Raw genomic sequence first — 26,623 nt, 5'->3', positions numbered from 1 at the left:
TTCAGTGTGAGATAATGCTTCTACCATGCACGTCTTTATCAGTGTTACCAAGAAATGCGTCAGCTTTTGTAAATTGAAGCAACAAATTCACGACAAAGAGCAGCTGCGACTTGAAGCCGTAAAGAACAGCGTCTCTGGCAGAACAGCATAAGGTTTTGAGCCAAGCTAGTTCCCTAATCTGTGTATATTTTGGGCCTGCTTACACCTGGAACTCCCTTTTACCGAGTAAAGATTTATGGATTAGAGAAAGTGATTAAAAACTCAGCAGGAGACACAAAAAGCATCCTATCCCCAACTATCGCCGAGGAACAAGTCGAGCTGCATGCTGGGAGATTAACAGCTGCTTATGGCTTTATGTTACCAAACAATGTCCAGCACAGTCACACAAAGTGTAGACTATTGTAAAGGCCAGAGTCCTGCAGGGGAAAAATACCTCCACCAGCCCCACGGGAGATCGGCAGCCATGCAGGGATTTAGTGTTTTGCTCAAGGACACTCGAGCAGGGCGGGATTTGTCTATTTGACTTTGTTTTGTCTTCCACCGTGCAGACTGCAGCAGGGAGCTGAGCAGCTCATTTTCTTCCTGGAGGGCAGTTCTTTGAATTAGAGAAACTGGCATCATGTGTAAAGTCAATGAAAAATGAGCAAACTAACACAAAAACACGTCATCTACTCTAAGTAGGTTTATGTGGATGATTTGAAGCTGTTGATACGGTTTGTGACGTCATGGTAATCATGTTTATTTGACTTTGTAGAAATGCTTGCAGGCTCAATAGACGGCCGATTTTTCTGCAGGTCTGAAGCTACGAAATGTTGGACCAATTTCGTTCCTTTTTGGTAAAACTGCGCCCTCTACTGATAACTATTAGAAAGTGCATATCAGGCACTGGACAGAAGGATATTCTCCCATACCTTGAATAAATATACCAAATTTTCACAGTACAGCTGTAAACAAAAGTGTCTAAAATAATCAATCAACTGCTATTTAATATATAAAATTAACAATGATTCCTTCTGCCACTAAAATAATGTAAGCGACCATTTTGATTATTGATATAGCTGGTTAAACAATCACACCGTCTACATTGATCAAAATTTCACACTTTTCCCATTTTGATCCCATTTATGGTTATTTGTGTAATCTATTTAAAACCAAGGTTATTTTTTGTGAACATTACAGCTATTTCTTTTGGCATTTTATATGCTTCCAAAAATTTTAAGACACTTGAAAACGTATTTGTTAATAACAAATCTCTTTTTACTGTTTTTGACACAGATCAACAAACTAAGTTTAATATCAAACAGGAATAATCTCAATACTAATAATCAGTTTTTGCCACTATGTGCCCCCATAAACCTAATAAATACTCCACTTGATACTATGCAATAACTGGAATATCAGTAGTGGTATTTTGTCCCACTCTTCTTTGTAAAAATATTTTAATTTAGCAACAATGGAGGATTTCTTTAAGACAGAAAGCTGCATGTTTAAGGTGATTCAACAGCATAACAGCTGAATTTAAGACCAGACGTTGACTAAACCCCTCAAAAACTGTATTCATTTTGTGTTTTTAGTCTGTTAGTGGTGGACCGCCGGTATATTTTCTTACTGTCCTGTTTCATAAATCAAGTTATCTTGATTTTAAGGTCAGAAGTTGTTAATGAGTTTTTCTTCTTCAGGGTTTTATGATTGAGCTAAAAATCCCAATTTTATCAAATCCTGTTTCTGACATGCTGTTAGTTGCATGTCCCAAAAGGACAAAAATCTTACAAAATATTTTGTAAAAATGAGGTTAATAATAATAAAAAGCATTAAATGTTTTGTTTTAAAAAGTATTTTTACTATTGGTTAAAAACTTGTAAGAATAGTTTTGGCCACAACATTTTCCAATTATGTCTTTAAAAAGTAAATGAAAATAGAAATGCATATAAATAGAACTCAATTAGATACAGCAGATAAATAAAAAAAATAATGAATGGTGAAATATATGAATCTGGGGGAGATTAAACAGCTAATACGAGAAAACAAATCATCTCCAACAATTGAAGCATTTTACAGGCATGTTATAAACATCTGACTGTTAAATATGTGAACAATTTGACCTTTTCTGGTCATTTTAACTACAAACTAAATATAACACAGGGTATAAAATGCATTTCAGAAAAATAAATAAATTTAAAAAATGAGAAAAAGCTGTGTGCTTCAGTTATTAATATTTTGCCACATTACAACCACAAACAATGTACTTCATTTTGTTTTATTGGACAAATAGAAAGTAATAGATCGTTGTGAAGTGAAATAACTTTTTCCTTTACACGTCTGCATGGAAATCTGTTACACGAATAAAAAGGTTTTCATTCGAGCAGGACAATTATGGTAATCCATAAAACAAAACCCCAATAAAACCCATCAATGTTTGTGGCTGTAACGTGGCAGAATGTGAAACGGCTGAATACTTTTCTAAGGCTCTGCGGTTGGAGTAAGCACAGGTTCTCAAGATGCTCTGATGTATTCGCCGACTCCAGTTCCCATCACCATGCATCCTCGTCTTAAAGCACCGCTGTAGGGGCTTTCCCACAGTGCTGCTGAAATCTCTAACCTCTTCTGTATTTTCATGGTATTTTGACTCCTTGGAGCTGCAGATTTCTACGTCAAGCACACAGCATGAGGTGAAGCTAACGCACATAATGTTCTCAGATTGTACACGGCCTTACACAATAGACACATATGTAGAATCTAAAGTGAGACACTTTGGAGTAAAAACCATCAGCACACACTGTGTTTTTCAGTCGTTCATCTTTGCTAAAAACTTAAAGTGTCAGTTGTGTTAGTATTGTTAACATAAGTCTTAGAAAAAGGTTTAAACTTGCTGAATTCATATAAACTCGATGCTTCACATGTAATTCCTTCATTTATTTATCGGTCTTTATTGGGCTTCCCTTCATTTTTCTGTATTTTTTTTAACCTTCATTGTTCACGAGAAGTTCCATATTAGTTTTAGCAGCGCTTCGAGCAGAGCTAACATTTGCTTGAGTCCAGTCCTGGATCCTCCACCTTCCAGATGGCGACTTTCCCGTCGTGTTTGGCGGCTCCGCTGAGGACGTAGCGGTCCTCAGCCGAGCAGAGCGCCGTCACCTTGTCGATGTGGCCGTGGAGCTCCTTCAGAACCTCGTAGCGCTCCGTGTCCAGGATGTAAATCTTCCCCTTGGTAGAACCACGGCCCATACCCCCGATCCATACCTGGTCAGAGAGACAGAGAGAAGGAGCAGGTTACACTTTCCCTATCCCAAATCACTGAAATATTATGCTGCTTCGAAATTATTTAATCAACTCATTGACCAGACTGGTATAGCTTTGTTTGTAAATTTGGCTGAAGTGTTGTTTTGTTAGGCCACAAACTTCTACTAAACAGATTTGATACGATAAGATTCAGTGGTGCACTGGTTTGGAAATTATTTAGTTGACAGGACTCTTACTGAAGAAACTACATCACCTCCACTTACAATACCAAACGGTGTTCCTCCAGGATCTATGTTACACCCTTCTTCATTTTCTATTTTGGGTGAAACTACTATCATACACTGATGACACTAATTTATATAGCAGTGTCCTTTTTAACCCTTTTAGTTCTTGGATCTGCACACACAACTCTAACTGACACACTTATAGTCCAAAAAACTCATCCAAAACACTCCTAATGAAATCCAAAATGTCACTGGGCTCCGTTCTTTTGGCCTCTCCAGAGCCTCTCGCCTCTCCCCCCGGTACTTTTTCAAAAAACCTTTTCATTGGTTGTTTTAGAATTGCGGTGCATTTGAAGAAATCAGAAAAATTGGTGTCATATTGTATTCAAGCACTTCCTGGTTACAAAACGTTCACCAAATGAGCAGCAAATGTGAAAAACGCAAAATAAAATAATGGCGGAAATGATTGATCATAAATCTGGCTTTATTTGGAAGTATATAAAAAACTAAATCAATATAAAAACACTTCCGTATTTTCCAAACTACAGAGCGCACCTTACTATAAGGCGCATCTACAAACTAAAAAAAAAACCCAAAAAAACCGGAAACGTACATATGTAAGCCGCACCGGGCTATAAGCCTCTGGTATCAAAGTGTGGGGAAACAGTAGCGACTTATAGTCCTAAAAATACGGTACTTTTATAAAGCTTGAGGTCCGTGCCGTCCAACCGACAGAGCAGGCATTGACCTCAGAGGGTTAATTTATGCTGTAGAGATAGATGCTTTTTTTATTACCTTTGTCACAATATGTGTGTTTGTGAATTAACCTGGTTTTTGACTTGAATCATGCAGTAGCATCCAGTGCAGTCCTGCAGCATCACGCGGTTGATAGGTCTGCTCGCGTTTTTAACGTGCCAAATATACACCTCTGCAGAGTCGACACACACACTCCAAAGCTCCTCGCTCTAATAGAAACGCAGGAAAACACAGGGAGGACGTCCAACATTTACACTCTTAAAATACACGAACACAGTAATAATAATAATTATAATAATAATAATAGACAGTCTGTCTGTGTGCTACCTCAGGTATCAGCAGAGCAGAGCTAAACGTGACTCTCTGTTGTTCAGGGAGATTTATATGTTGTTTTAATGTACCGTTCCTCCAGACCTCCATTACACCGTCCCTAGCGCCTTGAGAAAGGGAGAGAGAAAATACACAGTCAGTAATTTAGAAAAGAAGCCCATTCATGCTTCATTTGTCTTGCTTTATTGAGAAAAGAAGCTCACAACACCAGAGAACTCCACCACAGCTGTAGACTGACTGCAGGCGATTGCAGGAGAGACGAAAATGCCTCTTCACCTACAAGGAGAGACGAGTAAATCCACAACATGTGGTGAAGTCAACCTGGGAAATATTTATTCATCAGCCAGATGGGAAGCAACCGGCTGATTTTCCACTCACCTGTAGAGTCGAGACTTCCCACGCCACGACGGTTCCCTCCGCACTGCAGGAGTACGCCACCTTGTGGCTGAAGATTACAGCACACATTTGAAACATATATCCAGGATGCGTTTTTACAGAACTAACTGAACATGTGCATGTTTTAGAGAAATGTATGTTAGTAAATTAAATTTCAACATCTAAGATTAGAACAATCAAACTATCAGCCTCTGATGATGCTCTGGTGATAAATAATCAGTGATACATTTCAAAAGTAGAGAACTAGAAAAAATATATATTTAGAAGTTATAAATAAGGTGTTACCAGTATTTTTCGTTGTCCAGTGCAAGTCCTGTGACCTCTGCCCTGTGTTCAGTCAGCTGCCTATTACAGACCATGGACACCACACTGATGATGTAGATGACACAGTCCTCAGAACCCATCCAGACCTGGTCTCTGTCAACTCCCAGCATGCAGTTCTGAAAACACACAAACCTACATGATAAGCTTCAGGATTAATATAATTATTTATTTATTTCGTTCAGTCAAAAAATATTTACTGTTTTAATACTGTCAGATTAATTGTAATAATATTCAATCTATTAAAGAAATTTTCAAGTTTTATGCAAATGTTTTATAACAAAATAACAAAAACAGAGTCAACATTTTGAAAAGTTAAGGAAAGCTCATTCACACAAGTACATATATTCTCCACTAGGTGGCATGAGAGTTTAAAAAAAACATACACCTCGGTTTAATTGTTTTCTTTCGAAGAGACAGAGGTAGAATATTAACAAAGTCCTAAGGAGATACGTCTCTCTGTTTCTGGTGAATGTTTACCTAACAATGTTAACATGCAAGTTACTGCGAGCAGAAAAAGAAAATGAAAGAAAAAAGGAAAGAAGGCAGAGGGGAAAAACTGCTTCATCTGTATCTGATTTCAGTGGCATGTGTGATGGATAACAGCTGAACCTGTCTGGCTCTGGAGTCAAATATTTTTGATTACCAGCAAACTGAAGCCTTCTTTTTTTTACTGGTCTCACTCATCACTGGTTTTCCTAAAGCTACACAGCAGTTCAGTCCCAGTTCTATGAGTTCCTCTTTGCATTGTGATTGGAATTGCTCCTACTTTCACTAGCGATTATACCTCTGAAGATGATAGTTCCCTATCAATTCAGTTTACTTATAATTCATTGGATAGCTCTTAATCCAATTTCAGCAATTTCCTTAGATATTTTCTTTGCTTGATGCATACCAATCTTCCCAAAATAGATTAACATCTTCTTTACGACCACAACTTCCGTCTAATAAATCAGAACTTCTTCCCTGAAACAGTTGGGATTAAACAAGTGGTTTTATTGCATACAATGATTCCATCATAAAAATAGATTGGCATCATTTGAATGACCTGCAGAGTCCTGACAGTGATTCTTGTCCAATATCAGTGTCTGATCCCACTGCTGAGCTTTTGAAAGACTGGCCAAAAATGTCCACAAACACTCCTAAACATTCTGAAAAAGCTTTCCCAGATGAGTTTAAGCTGCTGCATCTGCAAAGTGAGTCCCAGCATCACATTAAACCGATGGATTAAAAATGGGATGTCACTCCACTTTACATGTCTGTGAGGGCAGATGAGACAACACTGTGGTAATATAGTGTAGCACGGATGATAATCTGTTTCTTTAGTTTGGTTTTATATACAGTAGTACCAAATCGGGTATAAAGAGCTTGGAATAATTACTCAAAAATTGAATTCCAAAAAATCCATATCCTGACTTTGAAACAATATTTTATTGAGAATGACTACATTCTCAAACAAAGAGTAGAGAGGATACAGTAGTACAACCCCATTTTATTTTATGTAATGAACATTTATATTTAAAAAAAAACAAAACAAAAAAAACCCACACACATATAGATAATTTGAAATTGGCAGCTGTAGTCAGAATACATTTAAAATGTTACACTGTTAAGCAGAGTCAAAAGGTGTGTCTGTCCCAAACATCAGCACTGAAAAACAATATCCGCTATGACTAAAGACAGCTTACGCGCTTTGACGGAAAACAGAGGGTGTGATTTCTTTTGTTTTTAAGAAGCTTTTCTGTAAAAAGAAAAGAAACTGTCAACTGGAAAATCACCAGAAGTTTCAATAACCAGTATGCTGCTGGTTTCTCTTACCAGTCTTGCATTTCCAACTTGGCAGGTTTGTATGAGGGACCAGCTGGATGCATCATAGACCATCACCTTCCCTCCACCCACAGACACCCATAACTGACCTGAAATACACACAAGCAGCATTTATCAGTTATTTTTTGATAAAAAATAAATTAAAAAAAACTTTCACCAAAGACACTTATTAGAAACTTTGCTTTCTGACCAGAAGATGCACAGAGTTATAAAACCCAAACACAAATGAGGTAAAGATGTTTCCTGCAACTGCACCAGATTCTATTTAGGTGTGACCATTATATAGTTTGAGTCAAAACCCTTCATGCTCTGCAGTATTCTTGAGCAGACTGACTCCACCCTGGCTTGATCTAACGGTCACATTTTTTCCTACATATTCACTGTTGCTGGAAAAAAAAGAAAGAGAGAGAGAGAGAGAGAGCAACATCCTGCGTTTCATAAGGGGAGCAGAGAGAGAAACGTACACACTGAAAGAAGGGAGTGGTGAGGAATGAGGGGGTGAGAAAACTGGTCTTGGGCCAGAAACTCAATTCAGTGACCTATATTCAAGCGGGAGAGGCTAGCTCAGGGAAACAGACGTGAATAGCTAGATGTGTTCTTTTCAGCAAAGAGAAGGCTGCTACAGAGGGGCTGTGTTTGTCATTCACATGAGTGTATTTGAGCTGGTGGTAGGTCCGTTACCAGCTTGTTTCTGAGTGGCCCCAGATGGCTGCAAACTAAAGGCCACAGCCTTTGTTGTTCGTTTTTAGCCTTCCTCAACCGTATAGCAACAGTGCACCACCCACAAAGACAACAACAAAAAAGGTCACAAGTCATGTTTAATGGTCAACAGAGGTTTAGATTGACCAGTAAAGGTTTACCAGAAGAATAGGTTTCTAAACATCTGCACAAAAATGCCAGAGGAGCACGCAAACAAACCAGAAGTGATGAAAAAGCAATGATGATCTAAAATCAGCTGAAATGTGAAGCGTTGTAAGACAGACACAGAGGTCAAGTTCCAGAATAAAAAAGCTGGAAAAACGGAACAGCTGCCAAGAACCTAGTAAAATCTTTAAATATAATCAGAAAAACCTCATAAGTTTGAGTTTCTAAGCTAATGTTGCTACAAGACACTTCACATTTTTTGTTTCTTTAAGACATTATGATTCTGAGCGCACATCCAGCAGACGAGGGGTTCCTCAGGGCTCCGTTCTTGGGACACTTTTCTGTGTTACGACACATGCTGGCCACACACATTTAAACACACATTTAAATATTTTCTTGTTAACAAATGAGTCTCTGTCAATTATTACCTTAATAGTAATATAATATATAGATATGTGGGAATTTTCTTTAATGTAAATAATTGTCTGTATGCTCCTCATTTCCCAAATACTTTTAGGAAACAAGACACACAAAAACTACTGCTTACTCCTACTTGTAAAATATTTTTCCTAGTTTATATCATTATCTGTTCATATGTTTCAGCTTGTATTTTTATTTATTTTTAGTTTAATGAGTGTTCTTTTAATAGATTTATTGTGTTAATATATTTTTCTCTGAATTACCTGGTGTGAATAGTGTTAGCAATAGCCCAACAATGTCTAATAATTTCCCCGTTTTCCTTTGTCTAAAAATGAATCTGAAATAACTCATGCCAATGTCACTCTCAGGCTTGCAGAGCTTCCTGCTGGTCTGCAAAGGAAGACATTTATATTTAGTTTGCAGTGGAGTCAAAAAAAACTCCAAGGTGAGTTTAGAGCAGCAATTCTCAAATGGCCCATTACCTTTTATGGGTTTTTTTTTTTTTAGATTAGACTCTGATTCAAATGGCTGAATCACCACCTCTGCATCCCAAAGTTATGGAAAAACATATAGACCTTTTAATTTAAATCAGTTGTGATGGATCAGGGAAACATGAAGAACATGCAGGGAAGAGACTCATGAGGATTGTGACTTAAAAATGTGTGTGTTAAGAAACATACTCAAACATTTATGGGCTGAAATATAGTCTTGTCCAAAAACTTTAGCTTAAATTGACAATAACTAAGTACTTTTGAAAAGTTCTTAAATGGAAGCTTCCTTTAAATTCAGTATTTTCACAATATTCAATGAATTAGACAAATTTCTTTCAGTTTAGCACTTTCCCAAAAAGGGAGACGGGACGAGGAGGAAGTGCTGCTGGAAACTTTAATGTGCACATACAGTACACGCTTTTCCCGTTAATGTAAGAGCTGATTGTAAACCAAAGGTTAACTGCATAATCAGTAATTGTTAATTGTGTCAGTCAGTGGGGGTGGGTGCCACAATGCAATGTAGAATTACAAAACACTTCAACTGCTGAAAAACAACCAATCAAAAGCCAGACTTTGTTGTGGACCAATCAGATACCAGAGGAACCTGACACCTGTCACCACAGTGTCAACAGGAATGCTGTAGCGACTGCTCAGCTACAGGATTTGTTCAGGAGGTGTGCGTGTGTGTGTGTGTGTGTGTACCTGGAGTGTACAACAACACATCTACAGCCTGGGGTACGGCAAATTCCACTGACGGGTTTATTTTATGCTTCAGCGTCTCTGAAGTTGTGCTGGGAACCATCATCTGAGCTGGAGACGCATAAAACAGAAGTAATTAACCTTTAATGGGATGACTACATGGTGATGCAACAGGAAGCTCTTCCATGCACCAATTACTCTTCCAAAAAAAAACTTTCAGATGACGCATTACGTGATAAAGCTTCTATGAGCAGAAGGTTTTGAAGGTTAGCAAAAAAGATTTTAAAAAATGCAATAATAATAAAACAAAAGCAAACGCAGTAGCGGGGGATGGAGAAAGAGTTATCTCACCTTCTAGACTCATGCGGTCAAAGTAAGCGAGTTTAGAAGCAGCATAGATGGCTTTACTGCTCTGAAGGCTGCCCACTACAGCGTCCATCAACAGGGCATTGGTCAAAGCCTGTTGCATATATTGTGGATCCTGGAGACAAAGATATTTTAGATGTAATGAGTAAGAGTAAACAAACAAACAAACAAAAAAAACTTTATTTACCTGCTGTTTGTACATATTTAAGAAGAAAGAATGAAACTAAACAATTAAAAACTTGATCTAACAGCGATAGAAGGACTTCAAAATGTTTAAAAAAAATGTATGATTGAATATTGCAATATGTTTTATTACTATTGACCCACATTTTTCACATTTTTTCTTTAAACCACACAATGTCCCCGCCACCTTCTGCATGCTTTCACATCTCAGCTATTGTCATCCATGTCAAATGTAAACAGCAAGAGTGGTGAGAGCAGCATGCAAACTGTGAATGCATGGCACTTGAAACATAAGAGTGAACTAAATAAATCCATTTTGAGATTGCACACATTTATATGGTAACTATGACTGTAACTTAGTATATTGCACAGCTCTAAATGATAGTACACAATTTGCTAATAGTTTATTTTTCCTTTTTAGTTTTTTCAACTTAAAAAAGAAATTGTTGTTTACAACATCAGATCTCTGCTATCTGGGATTCTAGTTATTAATGTTTGGATATTAAAATTGGCCAAACAAAACGGCAACTCCTGTTTGCCAAGATTAATTTAAGACATCGGGATACATTTTAAATTGTGACAAAAGTGGGTTGTACACCAACTTTAATCCATATTAAGCTCACTTCTCAGAATATGTAATTCAGAATATATGATGTAATATAGTTTTGGTTTAAGAAATCATGTATCAAATATGTTTTGCCAACTCATTTAAATTTCTATCACACTGTTGTGTGTTTGCCTAGAGTTTCAGAGATGCAAGGATATATGCTACATTTGACAAATACTGCTCCAGCTTTGCCACAATCTAAATTTATCAAGGCTACTTTTAATCAGCCCTTACATAAGCATTGTTTGTTATAGGCCACTCTGGTGCATCCAAGTGAAAATTCTCACCTAAAAGTATAATACTTAGAAATACAACTTACACTCCCTTGTCTAAGTTGTGCAAAACTTTTCTAATACTGACTTTTTTTGTTAAATTATTTCTAATTGTCTAATGTCTTTTGTTGGCTGATTAGTTACAAGAGTTTTTTAATTAGTGCTGCTTGTAAAACATAAAAACACTGTCATGTGTATTAATGATCAACTTTCTGACTGTGCACAGTACTAATAAGAAGAACTGAGATTTTTCAATTCAGATGGAGAGTTAACAGACAAAAGAAAATGAAAATGTGTGTTTCAGCTACAATGTCCAGTTTTAAAAAGGAAAACCTCCTCCTACTACAGTGCGCATATTTTTGGTCATCTGCGCCTGACAGAATTTCAGCCACACCCACACAGGTCACTGCAGTTCCACACACACTGAGATAAAAAACAAGGTAGTAAAGGTGACAAATAACTCAATAATTGATCTTGATAGGGTGTTGCATTGCCCACTTTCATTCTTCTACAGAGTTTTGTAATATTGACAGTTACACTTACCCACCCTCCTAGATCAAAGCTTTACCTTGTGTCGGTCAGCTATTGATCGTCCTGCCCACATCTCCTTGACCATCAGATTCCACAGCTCAGTTTCCGTTTTCAGGTTCGCCTCGAATGTCTCCTTCCTTCCATGAACCCGGATCTTCAGGCTGGGGATGCGTAGAACCAGGAAGGGAGCAGAGGACACCCTCACTTCCTGTCAACAAAGAATTGCTGTCATCTTTTTTAATTCTTACTTACTGGCTCGTGTTGTTTATTCTCAGTTTTTCCTCTCACCTCTAAATCTCGATATTGTGCCACCTCCACGTATCCCGGTCGTCCGTCGGTCAGCAAGAAAAGCCGCCGCTGAGTCATGGCGATCTTCCCCACACCACGACTTGTTTTGACGGAGGATGACAGCTTGAAGACACATTCGGTAGCATCAATGTGCTCCAGCACAGATGCTGGCAGACACACCTTAAAAACAAATTTAAAAAAAATTATACAGTCATTACATCCAGGAGAAAAAAAGGCAAAGAAAATCCATCATGAAATTTTTCTAATCAAGTCTTTAAAAAAAAATCCTGGAACTTTTTCTCATTCTGTTTCACTGAAACTATTGACCCTTTTGTTTTATTGGGATTTCAAACAATAAACCAACAAAGTGATGAATAACTGTGGAAGAGAAGAAAAATGACAGTTGCAATTGGTTGCACTATATGTTTGGGAATATATATGTATCCATGCCGCTGTTTTCAGATTTGCATTTTTAGAAAAATGATTAAGCCGTATATCCTTTACAACTATGCACCACCTCGTGTTGGTATTTCAGATAAAATGAAATAAAGCTTGTGGTTGCAATGTGACAGAATGTACAAGAAAAGAGCATGTGGTGTAAATATCTACACAGGAACCTGCAATCGCCAATGTAATATTTAATATTTAAAAGAAAAGTCTTCAAAGAGATTTTATACAAGTTCTCAGAGACTACTAGAAATATCTAACTAACTCAAGCACTCGATATTTTCTATTTTGCTTTTTTAAGTGATAAACGAGGGAAAATATGAATCTAATCATTCATCTAATTGTCAAATTACACACAAAGGATCTAGAACTTATATAAAACAAATAGGCAAACATTATTTTCACATCTAAATAGAACATTTGCATTCATTTAGGGAAAAATCTGGCCATATTTATTAACCTTTATGCAAACTGCTGTTGTTCCTCCATGACTCGAGCTTTTAGGGACATGAAAATAGCATAAAATAAATACCATCTGATAAAAGCTGTATAATGCAAGAGGAAAATAAGGGAGACGAAGCAACCTGCTGTCTGCATTGCCAGTCTCATATGTTGAGCATTCTGCACTAGAAGTTAAAGCACTTTTCATTTATTCACTTAACAAAAACTTAACTGCGAATCAATCAATCAATCAGTAAATAATTTATGTACCACAAGCAATGATTAAGCAATCTGATCCTACTTCAGTCAATGCTTCTTATCTTGTAACAAATCAGTAAAATGGATGAAACATCCTGCTGTCTTTAACAATTTGCAGCCATGCGTCACAAATATCTCCATCTTCTATTCATTTGGAAACATCACCACCAACCTGATTCCTCCCTGATAAAGACAGACATTGTTCTCTAAAATATTTTGAGTGTCTCACTCTTGCTTGTACCTAGAGGTCACTGTCAGGCGGCATGTTTCTCTATCTCTGAAATCATTTCTGTGTTTGCTGTTCTAGCGTCTGCAGACAAGAACAAACACTACGTGACGGAAAAATAGGAGCGGGCTGCTCGCGTCAGCTGGACTTGATGGGCATGTTTGTATGTATTTAGTGAATGCAGAGCAGAAAGAAAGCAGAGACCTCATGCAGATCAAGTGAAAAATAAATTGCTTGGGAATTTCTCCTAACATTTACACACACATTTCCGTAATTGACAAATTAAAATATTTTCTACAAAGTTCTCTCCTGTTGCAGGTATGGATATCAACACATTTAATTTTTGGTACACACCTCTTGAGCCTCAGCCTCAGTGTCCTTCCAGATGGTGTAAAACACTCTGAATAAGTCTGGACCAACCTGCTTCTGGTGACCTGCAGTGTACACACACGCACGCACCCCCCCACACACACACAAAATTACACTGGTTGAATACTGAGCTGAGTCACATTTTGTTTTTCTTAAATCTGCCGACAGAGCAGTCTTGTTTGAAGAGCTCTGTTGCACACAAACATGCCCAACCATCTGGTTGGAGGCTAAGATACGTTTTTCTTTCTCTTTTAGGCTGTTTGATGTGCCAGCAAGCCTGCAGAGTGAGCAGCTGGAGCCGGCCTTCAGCACCACATCAACACAGCAGCTGTGTGTGCTCTCATCCACCGAGACACAACCATGTAATTTTTAGCCGTATGGGATAAGTCAAGTAAACTTAATTTAATCCTGTACATCCTTTGCTGAGTTAAAAGTACTAATTAAGCAGCTTAGTGCCACCACTTAAATGCAGACAGCATGGGATCACTGATGACACAAACTGAGAATCTGACAACTTTCAGATTTTTAAAGACATCGTCACCTTTTAATTTTTACCTTAAGTCCCTACTACCTACTTCCATAGATGTCTGAGAGTGTTTCCAAACATTCCAATAATAAAAAAAACTTGATTATCTATTAAATGTGAGGTTAAAAATAGAGAGAATAGAAAAAAGGTTGGATTGCATGTCTGGAAAACTCCACCATAAATAAAAAAATTTTAAGCACACTTTTCTTGTTTTTCACAACTTTGCAAATACATTGTGAAGAAAATGGTGTGCATTTTATGACGAGACAGGATTGCCCAAGCAACTGACAGATACATCAATCTTGGTAATATCATTTGTTACAAACAGCAACAATATGAATACTAAATGAATACGTTTGATTGCATAATTAGAAAAGTAAGTTTCACATCAACAAACTAACTTCACCCAAGGAAAAAAACCTTAAACAGAAATACATTAGCAAACATGACAACCAATGAGATAGAAAGGAGAGCAGTTCTCACTCTAATCCGTCATCTTTCTTTCACTGGATTGAAAGACATAATCAAGAACTTCAATGTTGGAAAAAATCTTAAATATTCTAAGATAAAGCAGAGCTACATTCAAGTGTTATTCAAGTTAGTCCCATGTGGAAACATTTGCAGAATGTGTAAAACATGCACACAAATGCTAAAGTAGAACAAAGCTTATCTAAGGCCTCGGTTTAATCTGAAAATGTATGTGACAAACTCTTCAGACGGGGCAAGTCAATCATTAACCCAAGAAATAAATGTTTGCCTGAAAAAGCGGAAGAAAGGGCACAGCAGAAAGATTCCTGCAAACAATAGTTAAAAGCAAGTAGTCCAAAACCTTGGAGTTTATTAAACAACCATAAACGAAAGTACAAACTAGCAATAAACAATGTGTCCCTCATTAACTGTAATCAAGCCAAACACACATGTAAAAAAGTACAGTAAAAATTTCCTCCTTACCTACGGTTAGAGCATCAAACAGTCTGTGAATGGTTCCTTGGTCTTTTACGATGCCAGACTCCTGGACACATTTCACAAACTCCTCCAAGTGCATGTATTTTTTTGGCAGCTGGAAACGCTTTACTGCTGCGTCTTCCTGTCCTGTGCCCTGGGTCGCACGCTCCCGTTCCTGTTCCCTCTTCAGCCGACTGATTAGGCGTTTGATCTCTGGCCTTCTGTCCACCTGCAAAGACAATTTTGATATTCAATACTGAGGTGTTGCTGTCCACGTCACTGTTAGCCACTGGTAATACAATACAATGAAATAAGCCCATTCCAAAACTTTTTGTCTAATTTGGTGCATTACAAGCACAAACCTCAATGCTTTTTACTTAAATATTATGCGATAGAGGGAAAAGGAAAAAGGTGGATTATTTTTAAAAGACATTTAAATATATAAATCACAAACAACTGGTGTAGATTTGTTATTTACACCCCTTTTAGTTCTCCTTAATAATTATGCACTGCCTTGTTTTTATCTATCACACATGTTGGTGTAATGTGATTAAAAATGGGCAGGAATGTATGTGTAATGTACATGTCGCATTTATACCTCAGCAGTAGTTTTAGTTTCTAGATTCAATAATAAAAAAAAAAAAAGTGGAGTTGATCTGAACTGACCTGTACCCGCTCAACACCTGGCAAGGAGTCTATTAAAGAGTTAACCATCTGTGAAGGGAAGATTTCAGCGTCAGTCTTATAAAGACTATGAAAATCCTCTAATGCATCCAGACGCCTGTTGGACACAGTGTTCACCAAACCCCGGAGGTAATGGTATCTGCACACAGAAGAACAGACTGGATAAGCTACACATAAACCGTAACAGGATTTAATTGATCATCTAGAGCCCTCTAGGAAATCTACTAAGGGGCTCTGAAATCTTGAAAAGCAGCTAATTAATTCACAATGCCTGAAATGCAAACAAAAACAAAGACCATGAGGACATAATGATAAAATCTTCATGACTCATGAGCTATAACCTGTTCTTCAAGAAGCAGACTTTGTACTAAATAAAGATACAGAGGAAAATCCAGCAGAAAGGCGGATCTGGCTTTTTTTATTTCTTTAAGGACTCTAGCAGTCAGAAGCTGGGGCAGGAATGAGCTAACCAGAAAGATTACATAATCAAAGGGGTAATTGCCGCATTTTATTTGCATTACTTCAGTGCTGAATCATATGATTGTTCTTCAGTTAGTGTCAGCAAAAAATTATATTTGAACAATCTGGTCAGGTGAAACTCTAAACCCTCTCCGTCATTTCGGCAGATACCTGGCCAGCAGCGCAGATTCATCAGGTGGTGTCGCAGTAATAGCCTTCCCCAGTGAGGCTACCATGTCAGAGTAATAGTTCTGAACATAATGATAGGCTAATGGTGGCGGGAACTCTGGGAGACGGAACACCTTCAGAGGTTTCTGAAGAAACTTCAACCCTAGAGGGAAAAATATGTATTCAGGAATGAGATCATATTCAAATGATTCTCAGTTCAGTCACCAGTACTGACCACTATCGGGACCAATCTTCCGAATGGAGAATAGTCTGTTTGCGTTCAACGTGACTGATTCATTAATGGGTTGGTCGAGATTCGGCAGACTGGCTCCCAGCCGCTTGCTCAGTTTGCGATCAGGGCCAGCTCTGGACAGCTCAGACATCGGAGGGCGGCGTGGAGATTCTGTCATTGCACGATTCCTGCAAAGAACACAGTCGGGAAGAGGATTTTGTTTGACAGTGAGAGAAAGTAGTTTGACCAAGCTTCAGAAACTTTAGGTACAAATATTTAAACCATGACTGTGCCACATCAAATGTCACTCAAGAAAGCCAGTGCTCAGTAGGAAAAAGGGATTGTGTAATCTCCCAATATGCTTGGCAATGGCAAATAATCACCAATGTCAGCTATAAAACTCAGAATTGGGACAGTTTTGGTTTGGGGATTCTTTGGGATTTTAGGGTCCAAACTCATGTAGAAGAAAATTAAGATGAAACAGAGAAATCAGCTGGTGACCAGAAACATGTTTGGCCCCTAACTGGTTACCAGCCATTCAGAAACTAAAAAACAATCGTTTTACACTCACTGAGCACAGAACACCAGAGGATTAACAGGTCACAACACCAAAATTCATACCTCTGTATGAATTTTATTACTAAATTAAGAAAAAGTGAAAATGATTTTACAAATCAGTCAGGTACTTAAAATGAAGTCGGAGGTATGGTTTCTTTAGCCCTCTAGAGAGCGAGATTTCCAATGGAAAACAGGAAGGCTCAACAGAGAACAGCCAAATTGCTCTGTCTTATTTATTTTATATAATTTTTCAACCTCGATCTATCAAAATGTTGGATTTGGAAAAGTTGGCAGCATTTCAGAGATCACAAAGTTGAGGAGACGACAGGGGTGTCGAACTCCAGTCCGCAAGGGCCGGTGTCTTTTAGATGTGCCTCTGCTGCACCACACTTGAATAGAATAATTAGGTCATTAAGGCTCTGGAGAACTGATCTACACAAGGAGGAGGTAATTAAGCCATTTCATTCCAGTATTTTGTACCTGTGGCCCATCTAAAAACTGCAGGACAGCGACCCTTGAGGACTAGAGTTTGACACCTGTGATCTACAATCTCGAGTAAATCCACACAGAGCCTGATGTTTTGTAACGTTAATCGTGACAATTAAAAAAAAGCTAGACAGTTTAACATGTGAACTTTACAAGTATATTTTTTGCTTCAGAATATTAGTATTATCTTCTTCTTCTTTGACTTATAATATATCAATAAATGACTACTTTACACAGTTGGGCAAGAAAAAAAATATTAAAATGTTCTTTTTTTTTACTGTATTAAAGAAATATAAATCAGTCAATGTAAATCTTAAACTTTTCATCTTTTAGTTAGAGAAGGGACAAGAGGTGTAATAACTGATATTTATAGTAACTGAATGGGATTGAAAACACACATAACAAAAGAAAAATATTCCCAGAAATTGTGTTAAATAAAGTAATCAACACTTTTATCACTGTCCCTCAGCAGTGACAACATGCCAGCGTCATACCGGTGTGCATGGCTTCGCGTCATCTGCTCCATGCGGCTGAAGGAATCTCTTTTCCGGTTTAGCCTGTCCCGCAGGAATGAGTGAAAGATGTGCGTCTCCAACACCTGAGAACAATTCCAGCAGAGTCAGTCACAGTCTCAGGTCTGTGTGTGACAGAGAATACATCTTAGTTTAACAATGGTCGACAATTACCTTTCTGTAAAACAGCTGGTCGTCTGGCTCCCTTGTTCTAAGAAACTCCTCACTATTAAAAACTCTGTGTTCATGGTTTAAGAAGTCCTGGACCCCTCTGATAAAAAAAACACAAGGTGCCAGAGAGTAAGACTTTCTGATTTTTTAACCTGTTCAGTATTTTTATCTTTCGGTGGATCCTCACCTGAAGATGTTGACCACTAGTTCCAGGGCGATGTTTTGGATCTGGGAGTTGAGTTTCTGCTGCCAGCCTCTACGCTGGGAGCGAAGGGTGTTAACATCTGTGCCTGTTCCAAGGTGGCACAGCTCCAAATCGTACTGAAGCTGTAAGCTCTCTGCCCTGGAGAACCCAAAGCACAAACAAATTTAGTCTAATATGGGGATTATATCCACCATCGACTCTTCTAATTTAAAAGTCTTCAGGATGTAACCTCGACTTAAACTCTGATTCAGATTTGACTTCTGTTATTAAACTATTTTTAGCACAAGTAACTTCTGACTAAAGAACTAAGAGCACATGATGAAGTACCAGTAAATTGGCCTATAAAATAACAGGTTTGGGAGCATCTCAGTCATTCAATAGATTACAAAGCAAAGACAAACTAAATGTTCTTTATGACGTGCATAATTTTCAAAACCTGACCTTCAAACCTTTAGGGAAATATTTTGCTCATTTAGTTTCCAAATGCTCAGACAGCAGTTTAACGATGGTATATTGACACACTTTCTACCTAGCTTGAATTTTGTCCTCATTACAAACACAAACTGCGGATCTAGAGTCTTTTGAGTTATGTTTCTACCAGCTGTGCACATCCAGAAGCTGAAACTTTTTGTTGATTCATCTTCATAAAAACATCTCAGGCTATGTCAGCTGGGTGAAAAGCATCTGCGAACACCGGCTTCCAAGTCCCGGCACATATTGTCAACTGGATTTAAGCCTAAACTTTGACTAGGTCATTCTAACCCATGTAAAAATGTAAAACATTTACGCAAATAAATTTCATTCAATAACTAAATAAAACAGCACTACAGCAATACTTTTCGATTGGGGTTCATGTGCGTTACCTTGAAATAAAGCACTCTGCTGCAGCCAGAGGTAATGCAGGAAGATCGACAGCTTCAGACCACGATGTCTGAATAAAGCCATCATCCACATTCACAAGGATTAGGTCCTCTGTCTCCTAAATCCAGAGATAAACACATGTAAAACATAGCACAGTTTAACAGAGAAAGGCTCAGTCTGCAGAAAAGAAAGCTTCTGTGAAAATGTGAGCTGAGCTTCAATAAGACAATGAATAAAGATGAAGACAGCTGAGAACAAGCAGCCATTGTTGAACTCCATATATGAGTTTAATAAGGACAAATCAGACACTATACTAATTATAAAACCTCACATTTTTTGTGAGATGCGGATAGAACCAAGAATTCTTTAGTTTGCATCTGTGGTTTTAATTTAACTTATTTAGTAAATTACTGGTAAGCAAAATTTAAGCAATAAACTGTGGTGTGTACTTACAGCAGCAATCTCTTCAAAGTGATTAATGTGACAACCCATCAGGAAAGCGGTCGGCGCCATAAGAAAGTCCAGCATTCCTCGGGCCAAGACAGGAACGTAGGGCTGTTGCCAGGACAGCGGCTAAGAGCAAGAAGCAGGAAGAGATAAACTAAAGGATATTGTTTTTAACTCTTTTTTTGATTAATATAATAATAAATAAAAAAAACACTAACCTGCAGGTACAGCAACAAACTCTCCGCCACCAGAGTCAGTCTGGCCCAGTCTGAGGAGAAAAAGACAATCCTCTGCTCTTGCAGAAGGCAGGAAAGCACCTGGAAGACGCAGCAATGGGAAAACTTAGTCTGTTCTAGAATAGCATTTTTACAGACTTCATGTTCTCCTGTGTGCTGTGTCTGTGAAATAACCACCTGGAGCAGAGCTGTGTGAGTGAAACAGAGAAGAGGAAGGTGAAGGTTGATGTCCACAAGGGGACTGTCCGGATCGTCTCTGGACGGGAGAACCACTTGAAGGGGACGAAGACTGAAAGACTGACAAACACATTTTAATGTTTAGATCTATTATAATGTGGTGTAGAAAGAAAGTAGAATTTAGTACAGAAGATGCACAGAAAGGCAGGAAAATATTCTGACCACATGCAGCTGTCCAGGAGGTGGTAGGGGAACGAGGGACAGCTTGGCTGAAAACTCCCTGATTGTTTCTTCAAGATCAGCTTGTCTCGCAGTACGTAACTGGACCAGCAGACTGGCAATGATGAGAAAGAAGTATTATTACAAATAATAGATAATTAGAGATATACTAAGTTGTTAAGGGTTGATGTTATATATTTTCTTTAGCATCTTATACTAGCTATTGGAGAGAGTTCCATTAGATCTGACATAATTATTTTCAGTTAAATCATGATCAAAAGCAATATATTTACAAAATTATGTTACCATGACAAGCAGTCTTTCAGGGCATTGTAGTAGGGAACCTTTGAAATGATGCACACAGCAAAAGGAGCAAACAGACGACACTTGGGTGCATTCCATCTGTGGCCATTTTGGAAGACACTTTCCTGAATAGACTGTTAAGGTAAAAGAGGATCAGAAATAAAACTCAGAATTTATCATATTCAATGTTTTACTGATCAAGCTCCATGTGTATTAGTACCTGCACAGCTCTGTAGTATTGGACAACAACTCCATGGCTTCTATTACCAAACAGGTCGGTAAAAACCAAGAAATGATAAGTGTCATCTTTCTGCTCACTGGCTAGCTGAAGACCATCTAATCAAAAAACAAGAGGTACCAAATAAAATACAAACACTGATAATCTAAGCTGTAAGAGGTATTAAAAAAACAATTAAAAGTGAACACAGCTGGTGCACAAACAAGCTGCATTAGATATGACCCAAATATTTGCCGACAAAGAGCACTAAATTGTGCTTCTGTATATAAATTAGTATATAAATGCTTTTGAATGAAAGCGGTACCAGGGAAACAGAGCTGAGGCAAAGCGATGAGGTCCAGATCCTTCGGAACACTGATGTCCTCCGTTGTCGGCGATGCTTCGCGACGACTGCTTGAATCTCCATTGGACACGCCCTCCGCAGCACGATCTCGCCTCTTCTGCAGGTTACAGAAGAGGTTCGAATTATTTCTATTTCATTTTTAATAAATTAGTTAATGAAGCAAACCTTTTTAATGAAACTTCTTCTCCTCTGCACACGGCTGAAAGCTGGACCAATGACGTGGTTCGAGTTGGCCTCTATGGAAACAAACGGCGGAGCATGGACCTGCAGTACCTCAGGATCCAGCAGGGGGAGCTCACTTGACTTTGTGCGCTGGAAGGGATTGCAAAATCGTTTTACTTGTCGTAGATGTATGATAAGGATAAGTCATTATGTTTTTATAAACAAAAACGTAATGATGCAGTTTGGAAATCCAAAAAAACTGATAAAATTTTTCATCTCACTTCATTTTTGTGCATACATACTTGCTGTAACTCTCGAAGCTTATCGCTGGGAGCTCCTACCACTACACAGGCCTCCAGGAGCCCAGATGGGAGCTCTGCCATCACATCAGAGTTCACACACTCCTAGAAACACACACACACACACACAGCACACTTACATACACTTGGAGACATTTTGATGAGAATGCATCACTAATAATGTAATATTTTTGCATTGCTTGAATACAAATTGTCCTTGAAAATCTGCATGACATGTTAATCCAGAGCTATTTTAAAATAGAACACAGATAAAATATCCTGCATCTGTTTTCATATTTGTTATGAAAACAGTTTTGAAATTGATAGCTCACCTTTTACATTATGACAAACCAAACAGAAGAAGGCAAAGCTGCCATGACGGCTAATTGATCACTCTTAATAAAAATAAGACCCCTTCAAAGACTTCTACATAAGACAAAAACAGCTGCACTGATTAATATTTGCAAAACATAACACGCATCTATTAAAAACTGTCAACACCTTTTTTCTCATGAATTACATGCAGCATTGCATCCACAGAGCAGATGTGTCACAGGGTTACCCACTGGTGCATTAAACCAAGTGTCTCATCAGAGGAATCGAAACCACAAACGCTACCAAATTACCGTAACTGAATCTCTTTTAGAGGAGTTTTTAAATTCTCTGGCACTTGTGTTCTTTTCATATGGGTCATATTTAACATCACTGGTAACATAAATCATCCTTGACACTCCTTGTAAAAGAAACCATTTATATTTTATAGCAGTATAATAAGCTTTTTAATAGAAGAATTTACGATTGGTTTTGTTACTGTAGGACCATTACAATCAAAGGTTTTGTTGTCCCCGTTCTTCCTAAACACAAAAGAATGACCAATTTTGAGCATTCTTTAAAAAAACTGCAGATTTTTATTCAAAGCATGGACGATGCCTAGCACAGCGTCCAAGGTTTTTGGAAAATAAAATTGTCCATACCATAACAGATCTTCTATCACATTAAACATTGGGAATGAGGTCCTTTTTCAAAGCTTCATTCTTGCTTTAACACTAAATCCACATGAAAACATCTTTGCCTCATCTAATGAACGTCTAAATTCTGATGAAGTTAAAATTCCAATAGAATTTATCCAAATCCACGTTTATGTCCATGTCAGGAAGATGAACATGGTTTCTTTCCAGGCCTTGTTTGTCACAGTTCCAGTTGTTTTATACTTTTACATTTTTGCTCCAAATGTTGAAAGTTCACTTTAAGTCAGTCAAGACCATGGACAAGATTGCCTTACTTCAACTAGAATTTCTTGTGTCTTCCCCCATTTTGAAGCTAAGAGGTCTCTGCGTAAAATGCTATTTATACCCCACTAGAAGATGAAGTCATGAGTTATTTATTAAAGATTCTAGAGACTTGGACCAACTGGGCAAACACTTTCAAATAATAATTTCACTTCAACATATCTTAGACATGAAATGTTCTAACTGACCTCAATAAATTCTGAAAATACTTATTCAAAGAAAAATAAATGTATTTTGTGTGATTTAGGGTGTGAGGGGGGAAATGGTTTGTTTAAATGTATGAAAGTATTTGCAGGAAGTAGAAAGTAGGAAGTAGGAAAAGTAAACTGAAAACATGTTGGTACAAAACGGGGCTATGAATTGGTAAAAGGGCATACTGACCTGGAGGCACCTTTACTATGACAGTGACACACCTTTTGAGGCTTTTCAAGAATGTATTGGTCATTTAGTTGATGAAAATCTTCATTACTAATGTTCATTAAATTTTTCATATTTACTGTGATTTGTTGTGATGTTTCTCCTTTTCAAATTTCTCTATTTAAGAAAAACATGCTTGTTTTACATTAGATCTTAGTGCAACTAGCAAAAAGGAACAAATTATACATTATAAAAATGCTACAATTACTTTTATTTTCCAAGAAATGAGATGGATGCCATTAAAAGCTTTAGGGGCTATTTTCTGTTCCTTCACAAAGGATTTTTTTTTACAACCACTAAATAAATGTTTTGAATTAAAAGTGGGACTTTTCTAAAAATGCCAGCCATGATGGTGTAATAGCAAAAAATTCAAGCTTTATTTGCAGGTTTTTACCATCTTCCAGGATGCGAAAATGATGTGAAAAGCACCATTTTTAAATGCAGAAAAACATATCCTGCAAGTCTGCTAGCATACCACAGGTCATCTGTGAACATCTGACATGCATTAGCTGCAACTAAAGGCTGAAACTGAGAAGTTTAATATATTAGCCTTCTTTCCATTGTATTAAAAATTCCGTCTCTCGAATCTTTTATTCATGTCTTGCTGGTTTTCCTTTAGGTTTCTACTTGTATTTTTCTTCCTAAAGCCAATCACTTCATTTCTATCATTATTCTTATTTCAACATACTGTCTGTTTCACCTTTGTCATGCATACCCTCTTTAAGTCCTCGGGTCATACAGCCTCTGACTAACAACCCTGCTGGGTCATGGAAAAGAAACATCACTTAAGTCATTTATAGGCCTGAAACCCCCTCATTAAGTAAACATTGAAAGTTGCAATAGTGGCAATGATTATTTGCACATTGAAATAATTTCCCTATACAGGTAAAGGAAGTTTACTAATGAAAACATAAAGGGGGAACTTTAAAGAAAGGCAGACTGAGCACTTGCACAGTAAAGGAACTGCATTTTTCCTCAATCAACATGCTTGCACTGAGCACAAACTGATAAACAATACCTGGGACTTGAATTTGGTGTTTACCTTTGAGAGGCAACTCTACACTGTTCAAGTCGTTCAACAAGTTCTACCTCCTATCTGTCAGAGACCAGTGACAAAGGTATATATTGCATTTTTTTTCCCTTTTTGGTTTATAAGCAAACTTGAAAAAATAAACACTGGTTGAACAATAGACTGCCTTTTTGACAGTCTGATAAAAGTCACATAATGAGTTTTTTCTAAGTTTTCTGATCCTCAGGAGAGTTAACAACTTGTCCCAAAAACTGGTATCACATTTCCCCCCCGCGTTTTTACAGCAATAATTTTTGTAAATAAAAACAATAACACTTGAATATATTGAACAGTTAGTTTCCTTACTTTTTTAAATGATAAAAGTGTCCAACTCTGAATTTATAAGCGACCTCATAACGTCCTGACACACAGGAATAAGGTGACCTCTTAAAAACGAGTACATGCCCTTTTAGTAGACACTAGACAAAGCTTTAATAGATTTTTACTGGCTAATAAGGGAAAATTAACTTCATGATGTCTCCTAGTGACTAACGCGAAGGAGAAGTACCAGAAAAGGGCTTATTTATATGTTTAGGTTTCAAAACAATGTCCTTTAAAAAAACAAAACGTGCATATTATAAAAGCAGAAACTCCCTTTGGCCTCTCTAGTTCTCTGTATTGTTTGAGAAACATATGGCTCCATTAGCCAAATCGTTTAACTAAAATACAATTTTCAAACAAACAAAACAAATTAAACCAGAAAGTACCAACAGGTTAACAGTTTTCTGCAATTACCCCACCTAAACAATTATCACTGTATGAACTATGAGAAAATAAAAGCGAGACGTGAGTTAAGACAGACCAAGTCATATTGAAAAAAAAAGTGACAAACCTTATATTACTCGGTCATGTCCACTGGGTTCGGTTCCGACATTCGGTTAGCTTGCCAACACAGCCATTGTTCGCGGTCACAAAGCCGTTTAAAAACGCCACAAACTTTACTGTACGCAGTGATTCAAAATTCATAGACACTCACTGGTTTACAGCTGATCTGTTAAACTTGGCAGCGACACGACCCCGCTGGTTTCCTGTGCTCTGTCAAAATAAAAGCTTGGCTCCGAGTAAGAGAGATGACTTTATACGTTTTGAAATGTCGCCACCTACTGCATTTTTGAGGTACTGCATGTTTATTATTTAAGCTCATTCAAACTTCTACTGGATATGTGCTACATAGTAGCTTCAATTTTGTTCTAGTTTTTTCCGGTTTACTTTAGTTAGGGAGGTAAGTTATTGCCATTTGGTTTACTTACTTTAAATAGGTTAGTTCGGTTAATATTTAAAAAAATTTGTTTTCTTTGTTGCTTTAAGCTAATTCCAAAGTTACACCCTGCTACATATGTTACAGTACATTGGTTTAAAATTTACAACAAACTAATACATTCTGGTGGGGAAATTCTTCCTCTTTGAACATTTTTTTTGTGGTTAGACCTACGTACACTCAAAGTATACCAATTTCAATATATGTATCTGTGATAACATCAAATTGCCACCAGATGTCGCCGTAGATCCTTTTGATAAAAAGAATCACTGAAGAAGGATCTGCTTTGGACTAACAAAATGAAGCTTCATTTAAAATTCTGAAGATTTAATAATAATTTTTAAATAAAATTCTTTTAACCCCCCAACTTCTACACCTTGTTGTTAATTATTACTTTTCAAGTATTGGCTTTTCATTGTATTAAAAAGAGCTTTTATTTTACTAATTTATGTCACAGCAGCACAGTTTTGGAAATAGATTAGGCCACCTAGGATTTAATAAGGTGAGTTCCAAATTTTAAACACTTGAACCAAAGTGGCTTTTTCTGGTTTCAGGCAAATGTTGCACTTTTAACTTATGCATATTCATAATTCAATAATTTCTTTCTGCATTTTCATAACTTAACCTACATGTACATTAAGAATGGAAAAAGGTTGTTTAGAAAACAAAGAACCACAGATTCACTTGTTTGGACTTAAGGCAGTCATATCGACCCCCTGAAATTTTCTGTATTTGGAATTGCACTACTTTGTATTTTCAATAATATAATATTGGTTTTATGAATATCATACTGTGCTTTAAAA

The 26,623-nt window shown here is 37.4% G+C and overlaps 1 protein-coding gene across 2 annotated transcripts; it reads right to left on the bottom strand.

Moving 5' to 3' along the window:
- Positions 1–1,823: 1,823 nt before the first annotated feature.
- On the bottom strand, positions 1,824–25,567 carry dennd3 (DENN domain containing 3). Of its 2 annotated transcripts, XM_014474451.2 has the most exons (30): positions 25,395–25,567; positions 21,791–21,892; positions 21,492–21,638; positions 21,288–21,423; positions 20,966–21,081; positions 20,749–20,879; positions 20,446–20,557; positions 20,224–20,343; positions 20,029–20,127; positions 19,817–19,936; positions 19,366–19,481; positions 18,485–18,640; positions 18,301–18,397; positions 18,109–18,212; positions 16,574–16,758; positions 16,342–16,501; positions 15,694–15,850; positions 15,034–15,256; positions 13,542–13,621; positions 11,816–11,995; positions 11,565–11,735; positions 9,920–10,049; positions 9,572–9,679; positions 7,086–7,183; positions 5,232–5,386; positions 4,929–4,995; positions 4,754–4,826; positions 4,548–4,657; positions 4,292–4,429; positions 1,824–3,240 (listed from the first exon to the last, which is right to left on the bottom strand). In XM_014474451.2, exons 2-30 carry the CDS (start codon positions 21,869–21,871, stop codon positions 3,019–3,021), a joined length of 3,792 nt encoding a protein of 1,263 aa, XP_014329937.1. In that variant the 5' UTR covers positions 21,872–21,892; positions 25,395–25,567; the 3' UTR covers positions 1,824–3,018. The 2 variants fall into 2 exon arrangements, with proteins under 2 accessions (XP_014329937.1, XP_023200961.1); XM_023345193.1 differs by lacking the exons at positions 1,824–3,240; positions 4,292–4,429; positions 4,548–4,657; ... (1 more) ...; positions 4,929–4,995; positions 5,232–5,386 and adding an exon at positions 6,720–7,008.
- Between the last annotated feature and the right edge of the window lie 1,056 nt (positions 25,568–26,623).

This window comes from Xiphophorus maculatus, chromosome 13 (assembly GCF_002775205.1).
Source record: "Xiphophorus maculatus strain JP 163 A chromosome 13, X_maculatus-5.0-male, whole genome shotgun sequence".
Taxonomy (NCBI): domain Eukaryota; kingdom Metazoa; phylum Chordata; class Actinopteri; order Cyprinodontiformes; family Poeciliidae; genus Xiphophorus; species Xiphophorus maculatus.
The sequence above is the reverse complement of the archived record's forward strand: the minus strand, read 5'-3'. Positions and strand labels throughout refer to the sequence as shown.